The sequence below is a fragment of the Lipotes vexillifer genome, unplaced genomic scaffold (assembly GCF_000442215.2).
Source record: "Lipotes vexillifer unplaced genomic scaffold, Lipotes_vexillifer_v1.1 scaffold524, whole genome shotgun sequence".
Lineage (NCBI taxonomy): Eukaryota > Metazoa > Chordata > Mammalia > Artiodactyla > Lipotidae > Lipotes > Lipotes vexillifer.
Window position 1 is genome coordinate 2,033,008 of NW_006774722.1, and position 9,263 is coordinate 2,042,270.

At 56.1% G+C, this 9,263-nt stretch overlaps 1 protein-coding gene across 1 annotated transcript in view; it reads left to right on the forward strand.

Annotated features, from left to right (window-relative positions):
* Window positions 1–622: 622 nt before the first annotated feature.
* ZNF831 (zinc finger protein 831) overlaps window positions 623–9,263 on the forward strand; it is an 81,307-nt gene continuing 72,666 nt past the window's right edge. The window contains exons 1-2 of the mRNA XM_007449470.1: window positions 623–4,201; window positions 5,430–5,569. Of these exons, the coding sequence (XP_007449532.1) occupies window positions 623–4,201; window positions 5,430–5,569 (3,719 nt within the window). The remainder of the gene's footprint in view (window positions 4,202–5,429; window positions 5,570–9,263) is intronic.

Genomic DNA, 9,263 nt, shown 5'->3' on the forward strand with positions numbered 1-9,263 from the left:
TAGAGAACGGACTTGAGGACACAGTTGCGGGGGGAAGGGGAAGCTGGGAAGAAGTGAGAGAGTGGCATGGACATATATACACTACCAAATGTAAAATGGATGGCTAGTGGGAAGCTGCTGCATAGTGCAGGGAGATCAGCTCGGTGTTTTGTGATGACCTAGAGGGGTGGCATAGGGAGGGTGGGAGGGAGGCTCAAGAGGGAGGGGATATGATGATATATGTAAACATAGAGCTGATTCACTTTGTTGTACAGCAGAAAGTAACACAACATTGTAAAGCAATTATACTCCCATAAAGATGTAAAAAAAAGAGAGAGAGAGTTCCCTTTGGGCATATTAAATGAGATAGGATTGAGACAGACCCAGGTCTGAACTTTGTTTTGCCACATATCAGCTGCATGACAAGTCACTTCCACTCTCTGAGCCTCAGTTTCCCCTTTCCTTATATGGGGATAAGGGTATTTTTCTTGGGGGATTGTTGTGGCTTCAGTGGAGGTGACGAAATGCCTGATGGGGGGTAGGGAAGAGTTTACTGTATGATGAGAGAAGAGAGTTACCCATAGTAAAGTTCGGTTGTTGCTCACAGGTTGCCCGGCATCCTGGGCCACCCAGACGATGTGGGATGGAGGTGCCAGAAGTCACCTGCCCTGCCTTGCCTGCCAGGGACCAGCCAGCTCCTGCTTCTGGCCCCCCAGGGGCCCCAGGTGGGCAGGCCTCACCTCACCTGACCCTGGGCCCCATCATCCTGCCCCCAGAGCAGGGCCTGGCCCCCACCCTGTTCCTGAAGGCCTTGCCCATCCCACTGTACCACACAGTGCCTCCGGGGGGCCTCCAGCCGCGTGCACCCCTCGTGTCAGGCAGCGTGGACGGGGGCAGCGTGCCCTTTATTCTCAGCCCCCTGCTGCAGCCTGAAGGGCCCAGTCCCACCCAGGTGGGGAAGCCAGCGGCCCCAGCGCTCACCGTGAACTTCGTGGGTGCTCTGCCCATCCTGTCACCGGGCCTGGGGTCCATGCTGGGCAGCCCCAGCAAGGTGCGCAATGCCGGCAAGTACCTGTGCCCGCACTGTGGCCGGGACTGCCTGAAGCCCAGCGTTTTGGAGAAGCACATCCGCTCCCACACCGGTGAGAGGCCCTTCCCGTGCGCCACCTGTGGCATCGCCTTTAAGACCCAGAGCAACTTGTATAAGCACAGACGGACCCAGACACACCTCAACAACTCCAGGCTGTCCTTGGAGTCAGATGGCGGGGGAAGCAGCCTCCCGGAGGAGGGGGACAAGGCCGGAGTGCCTTCCGGGACACACGGGGCACGATCAGAGAGACCCCTTTCTCCGGGCGCCCAGGCCGCTGGGCACTGCCTGCTGCCTACGGCGCATCTGTCCCCAGTTGCCAAGAACCTGGACCTGAAGTTGGACGCTGTTGCCTGTCCAGGGTCCACGTTGGATGTCAGGGAGGCCCCTGTAGACTCTGCCCCCGGGCTCCCGCTGGCCAGCTCGCAGCCGAGGCGGAAGCTGCCGGAGCAGAGGTCCCCGACGGCCAGCAGGCCGGGCTCCGTGCTGCAGCAGCAGCAGGTAGAGAAGCCCGGGGATGCCAAGCCCTCGGAGGGTCGGCTGCGGAAGTGCGAGAGCACCGACTCGGGCTACCTGTCCCGCTCGGACAGCGCAGAGCAGCCGCCAGCCGCCGGCAGCCCCCTGCACAGCCTGTCCGAGCACAGCGCCGAGTCCGAGGGCGAGGGAGGCCCGGGGCCCGGGCGCGTGGAGCGGGCGGCCGGCCTGGAGCTGGAAAAGAGGCAGCTGGAGGAGCGCATCGCCAGGCTTATCTCTCACAACCAGGCCGTGGTGGACGACCCCCAGCTGGCCCACGTGCGGCCCCGCAAGACGGTCCTGTCCAAGCAGGGCAGCATCGACCTGCCCATGCCCTACACCTACAAGGACTCCTTCCACTTCGACCTGCGGCCGCCGGAGCCCAGGAGGACGCCTGCCGCCCTCCGCGCTGCGCCCTCCACCTGCGCGCCTGCGGACAGGGCGCGGCCCCTCTTCTTCCACTCGGTCCCCACGCAGCTCTCCACCGGCACCGAATGTGTGCCTGTCACCAGGAGCAACTCGCTGCCCTTCGTCGAGGGTACGGGGACGTGGCCGGAGCCACTGGACCCCCGGGACACCTGGTCCCGGAGGCAGAAGCCTCTGAGCCCCAGACCTGCCCCCGCCCGACTGGCTGATGTCCCTGGCGGTCACCCCCGGGCCCTGGTCAGACAGGCTGCGGTGGAGGACCTGCCGTGTCCCCCGACGGGAGACGCCTCGGCCCTGGCGGAGGACTCGGATGGAAAGAGACCGGCTGCGGGAGAGGGCCAGGCCGGCCAGGGCCAGGCGGCTGGTAAGCAACGCGGCCAGAGGAGGCTGAAGATGTTCTCCCAGGAGAAGTGGCAGGTGTACGGGAAGGACACGTTTAAGAGCATCTACCAGAAAACGAAAGGCAAGAAGGCTAGGGAGGTCACAGCAGGCAGTGGGGTCGAGCTGGACCGTCCTCTCCAGCAGGATGCAGGGGGTGGCGGGCGTGCAGCCCCCTCCCAGGATGGGAGGAGGCCCCCGGGCCCCGAGGACACTGCCGTGGAGGCCAGACTAGCACCTTGCACAAGCCCACCGGCCCGGAAGGGCCTCTTGGTGACTGAGCCCCCCAAGCAGAGGGAGACAGTGGCCAGAGCCGGAGGCAGGGACCAGCCCCGTGTGAACAGGGCTGCCTCACGCCCCGCCCTCAGCTGCAGAGGACCCCTCTGCTTGGGCAGCAAGAGCCCTCTGCTTCCCCCAAGCGGGAGGCTGGAGCTGGGGTGTCAGCTGCTCCCAGCACCCAGTTCTCCCAAAGGAGGTGACCTAGAGACTCCCAGGCGGGGTCTGCCGGACCCCAAGCTGGAAGGTGGCACTCGGGGTGGTGGAGGGGACGCCAAGGAGACCTGTCAGCAGGCCCACGTGGTCCAGAGCCAGCCGGGCGGGAGCCCCGGGGACCCCCAGCCCACAGAAGACAAGCTCCCCTCGGAGAGGAAGAAGCTGAAGGTGGAGGCACTAAGCTGCCAGGAGCCCCCGGGAGCAGGAGGAGAGACCCCGGGGGGTCCCATGCAGGCTGCCTCCCCGCCCCCTCAGAACCAGGACAGTGACCCTGGGGAAAAGCCAGGGGGGCTGCCTGGAGGTGGCGACTGCACAGCGAGGGGCAGGGCTGGGTCCCTGAGGCGGGCAGGGCCTCGGGACATGGAGCCTCGGCTGTGTGCTACAGCTGCAGCTCCCGGGTGTCCCTCCCAGCTGGCCTCGCAGCCTCGGGCCACTGGCGTCCTCACTGCCCCAGTGGACATGGCCTTCCCCCCACAGTACCTCCTCAGGTTACCCCAGGGAGAGACCTGTGGCCCGCCGCCCGTCCCCCAAAAGGTGGACCAAGGCCGGGGCCTTCTCTGCAGGAGAGGGGGACTTGAGGAACGGGCATCCTTTATGGAGTCAGGGCTGGAGGCCCCCCTACTTCCCAGCCCAACCTCAGGCCAGGCCCCTGGTGGAGCAGACAGCTTCGGGGAGGACCCCAGCTGGTCCACACCATGCGACAGGAGAAAGGGGGTGCAGGGAGAGGAGAGAGGAGGCTTGGACACTGGCACCGCAGCTGCTGGGGTCCCCAGGGGGGCAGCCTCCTTCCCGTCCACGCCAACGTGTGACTCTTGGAGGAGTGGGACCCATGACACCCAACAAGTCTGCAGCAGCAGCACTTGGGCGCGGGCCAGGCCCTCTGGGGGCGTCCTCCATCCCTGGGAATCCACTGGGGAGCTGGGGGGGCCTCCCAAGAGCGCCCCGCGGGGCCCTTCTTCAGGGCCACTAGCGGGGCTCAGTGCCGGTTGCTCCCGCCAGCCCGGCCCCTCCCTCTCGGCCCTTCCACCCCCGGGCTGGCCTGAGCTGGCCTCGAGTGCGCCCGCGGAGACCCCTGGGAGGTGCAGGGCCCAGGGGCCTTTCCCCTCGCTGAGGGCTGAGCCCCAGCTCACATGGTGTTGCCTGAGCCGCAGCCTCCCTCTGCCGCTGGAGCAGAAGGAAAAGGACGCTTCCGTGCACCTGGCGCTGCATTTCCCTGCTGGCAGCCTCCCGGGTGAGGGTCCTGACGCCCAGCCAGCAAGCAAAGCAGTGTCTGGAAGATGGACCAGGATAAGCCCTGGAGGAGGAGGGCAGACACAGACATTGAAGGTAACACCCAGCTTTGTCCCAGGGCCCTGGGGGCTGAGGGAGGATGCTTGGCAGGCAGAACTTGTAGCGATGGAGAGAAAGTATGAAGCCATCCTGTGTAGCATTTGCTGTCCATTATAACGCCTTCTCAGCCTGCTCCCAAGGGAGAGAAAAAAGGCGCAACATGTAAAATAAAATGAAAGAAAATCATGAGAAAAGGTTTCAAAGGACAGAATGACTGTACCCAAGACTCTGGGTGATATTTTTCATAACTAGACATAAACCTTAATGCTGAGCTTCCTGGTAGCAGAGGCGAACAGTAAAAATGAAACGCTGGTCAGGGGAGCTTATAAATCAGAAACCCTTTTTGAGAGATAGACTCCAAGAGAGATAGACTCCAAACAAAAACTCTTAAAAGGAGATAGTTACCATACCAGGGACTCCAGAGAAAATAGCTGCTATGGTCAGATTCAACTTACTCCTGAGTTTCCTGGGAGCAGTGGCAAGACGGGAAAGGAGCTGGGTGCTCTAGAGAGTTCTCACTGGTGATTAAATAAATTTATAGTCCCATCTTTTTTGGGGAGGGAGGGCCGTGCCTCGCGGCATGTGGGATCTTATTTCCCGACGAGGACTCAAACCTGCACCCCCTGCATTGGAAGCGCAGAGTCTTGACCGCTGGACCGCCAGGGAAATCCCTGTAGTCCCATCTTGAGAGCGACTCCATGCGTCTGGATTGTATAGTTGAGGGTGTTGTCCTGCTCTGGGATGTCCTGGGCGAGGGTGACTGAAGAGGATCCTGCGGCCTCAGTTGTAACTTAATCGTGTGAAACAACAGGGTCTGTGTCCCAGAGCTTGAAGGCTGTTCTCATGGTAACACTGCCTTTATCCCGAGAGTGGGGGGTTAAGAAAGAGTGGGCTGGGCCTGAGAGAGGGTGGATCCAAGGCCCAGCTTACCACAAGGCCATCATATACTGGGTGTGGCCATTCCTGGAGGAGGGAAAGGAGCCGGTCACGGTGTTCCCTAGACCTCCAGTTATCACCAAAGGTCTGGGCTTTTTCTTCTGTGGATCCAGCCCAGGCAGGATTCCAGAAGGTTCCGCCCAGCAATGCGCAGACCATTTGGCAATGCAGCATTTCGATGCCCGATTTCCCCAGACAGGCATCCTGTCTGCAGAGAGAGAACCCTTCTGTGTTGTTCCCACCGTGAGGGCTGTGAGCAATATGACGCCAGCGTGCCTGGTATTTTCAGCTCTCCGACCCAACAGCCCCAGGGATGCCATCCCAGGACTGGATGTCTGAGCCAGAACGGAAGAAAGGATGGCCTCATAGGAGGGCAAAGATGCCTCGTGGGAGCAGCAAGCAGAAACAACTGAGCATCCGCTCCAAAAGGTAGGGTGTGTGGCCACCTGTCATTTCCCCGTGTGCCCACAGTGTCAGGAGCTGCAAACTGCGATTTCAGTAAACCCCCAAGGAAAACTTCACAAGGGATTCAAAAGGCATCTCTGTGTTCCAGGGAGAGAGAGAGACAGAGTCCTGTATAGGAACTGGGGTCTAGAGTTTCATGGTTAAAGGACTCAGTGTGTTTCCCCATCAGTCTACTGGCTGTGTGTTTTTCAGTGGTGCCTTTTTTAATGCCAGGCATCCAGCAAATATTCGAAATAACTGAGTTGAAAACACATCCATTCAGTTTAAGTCCTGAGGAGAGAGCATGTTAATTATTTACAGCTTTTATTGCTTTTTTAATTATGCAGTGATGCATGTCCTTTGCAGAAAAATTAGAAAATACAGATGAGTGAGGACAAGACAGTAAAACATCCTAGTGATCTCACCACTCGGAGACAATCACGTTTAGGTATATGCCCTTCTAGACTTTTCTCCATGATCTGTGCACGTACATAATCTCCTGACTGCAAATGCGGAGGGGGCAGATGGATTTTAAAACCCCTCTTTCATCGCGTCATTCTGATTGTCTCGCTCCTTTGCTCAAAACCTTTCAGGTTGCCGACTGCATACCCTCCTCCCTCCAACACCCCGGCCCCCCGCCCCGCAAAGCTTTTAGGTCCCATTTTCCCATGGTCTCCCCCGACCCTCTCAGTGTGATGTCATATGGTCCCAGCCCTCGCCTATTCTCTATTTGACACTCTGAACTCAGATCCCCAAGGCTCTCCTGCACCCGCAATCTCCCCTTCCTAGAATGCCCGGAGACTCTCACTGGCCAGAGATGACATACCCTCTTCTGAGGCCCCTGCACCTCCTTTCACTTGTCTGCCAGGACCACGTTTCCAGAGCTGGCATCGCTGAGGGCTTGCTGTGTGCCAGGCACAGCATTTTTCTCTTGAGTAAACTTGAGGCACACAGAGAAGTCGGGCAACTTCCCCAAGGACCCGGATCTGAACCAGCAAACCTTACTCCAGAGCCCAAGTGCCAAACAGCACCTTGCCCCAATGCTCCCAGCCCATAATGGACATGAGAGTCACCTAGGGTTTTCTGGAGGTTTCTTGTGATGCTGGGTCAAATTCAGTGGGTCTGGGATGGGGCTTGAGATTCTGTATCTCTAACATGCTTCCCGGTGATGCTGAGGATGCTGGTCCAGTGAGCTAGCTTGGAAAGCAATGCTTTACATCACCCAAACCACATCCCGGGAGCTCAGGGATACTGGCACGTGGCTTTGCTCCCACAAAGCACTAAACTACATCTGAGTGACAGCTGGCAAGCCTGAAGTCTCCAGGCCTCAGTCAGAGTCCCGGGAGATGTGGGGAGGGGGACAAAGGTGAGGTGCCTCATTTACAGTTCCCAACACTGGAACTTGACTGTTTCAACAGACATTCATTGTGCACCTGCTAGGTGCCAGGTGTCTACACGTGGAGGCCGTTGGGGAAACATTCCCAAATAAGGCCGATGGTCCCAGGCTGGTCCTCCGAGAGGCCTGGAGATGTCTCTCCAGGATGCCTTGCAAACCCATCAGCAGCCCAGGGGCCAAACAGCCCATGTAAGAATCTTATTTGGCCAGCAACATTGTTGAAAGTTTTGACGCTTAGTATCCAAATAATAAATATCAGGAGATTTCACATATAAACCTGGATTTCGGCTTCTCTTAAAATATCTGAAGCTCTGAAGATATTGGGCCTGACTTCTTGCAGGGCAGCAGCTGGCTGGGGCTTAGCAGCAGCTATGCCTGTGGACGGTGCCTATGCTCTGCAGCCTGCCTCAGTCCCCACTTCTCCCTAGCGTCCTTTTCTCCCATTTTTTTTTTTAGTTTTTTTTAAAAAAATTGAAGTATATATAGTTGATTAACAATATTGTGTTAGTTTCAGGTGTACAGCACAGAGATTCATTATACACACACGCACACATTCTTTTTCAGATTCTTTTCCCTTATAGGTTAGTATAAAATATTGAGTATGGTTCCCTGTGCTATGCAGTAGGTCCTTGTTTATCTATTTTATATATGGTAGTTTGTATCTACTAATCCCAAACTCCTAATTTATCCCTCCTCCCGCCACCCCCATTTCCCCTTTGGTAACCATACGTTTGTTTTCTACGTGTGTGAGTCTGTTTCTGAGATAAGTTCATTTGTGTCATTGTAGTTTCCACCTATAAGTGGTATCGTATGGTATTTGTCTTTCTCTGTCTGACTCACTTCACTTAGAATGATAATCTCTAGGTCCATCCATGTTGCTGCAAATGGCATTATTTCATTCTTTTTTATGGCTGAGTAGTATTCCGTTGTATTTATGTACCACAACTTCATCATTCATCTGTTGATGGACGTTTAGGTTGTTTCCATGTTTTGGCTATTGGGAATAGTGCTGCTGTGAACAAAGGGGTGCATGTATCTTTTTGAATTATGGTTTTGTCTGGATATATGCCCAGGAGTGGGATTGCTGGATCATATGGCAACTCTATTTTTATTTTTTTGGGAAAACTCCATACTGTTTTCCATAGTGGCTGCACCAGTGTGTATTCCCATCAACAGTGTAGGAGGGTTCCCTTTTCTCCACACCCTCTCCAGCATTTATTATTTGTAGGTTTCTTTTTTTTTTTTTTTTTGATGATGGCTCTTCTGACTGGTGTGAGGTGATACCTCACTGCAGCTTTGATTTGCATTTCTCTAATAATTAGCGATGTTGAGCATCGTTTCGTGTGCCTTTTGGCCACCTGTATGTCTTCTTTGGAGAAGTGTCTATTTAGATCTTCTGTCCAGTTTTTTGATTGGGTTGTTTGTTTTTTCTGTATTGAGCTGTATGAGCTGTTTGTATATTTTGGAGATTAATCTCTTGTTGGTTGCATCATTTGCAAATATTTTCTCGCAGTCTGTAGGTTGTTCCCTAGTGTCTTAACGTTTAGTCTTGTAGTCCGCCTGGCCCTCATAGGCATGCGTGTTTGCAAATCTTCATCTTAACATCTGGTTTTGTGGGAGCCAAAACTCTGCCTCCCAGTCAGTGAGCTTCTCAGCAAGAGGCTGCAGGTGAAAAAGTGAGGGGGCAGAGGGACCCCAGCGTGCAAACAGGAGAGGTCAGAACGCAGGCTCGACAGCTCTGTCCTGGAGCCTCCAACCGGGTGCACTGGGGATGATGCTCTTGAAGTTTTTACATCCACCAAACTTTGACTGGTCGACCATGATTCCTTCATCATCCGTGCCTTTATTGGCTCATGATCGTCCTTTGAGTCATTCTAACCTCAGGGCCTTTGCACTTGCTGATCTGTTTACCTCTACCTGCACACACCACCTCTGGCTCCTCATGGGGCTGGCTCCCCCTCATCTCAGCAAAGACGTCGGCATTGTGGCGGAGACTCACCTGACCCCTGTACCTCAGTGGTTCCCCCCTTTTTTTCTCCATCCCATTGTCTTGTTTTATTCCCTTCATAGGTTGTTGGTAGAATTCATTTTCTTGAGGCATGGAATTGATGGCAGCTTGCTTCTTAAAAGCCAACAGTGGAGGGCTTCCCTGGTGGCGCAGTGGTTGAGAGTCCGCCTGCCGATGCAGGGGACGCGGGTTCGTGCCCCGGTCCGGGAAGATCCCACATGCCGCGGAGTGGCTGGGCCCGTGAGCCATGGCCGCTGAGCCTGTGTGTCCGGAGC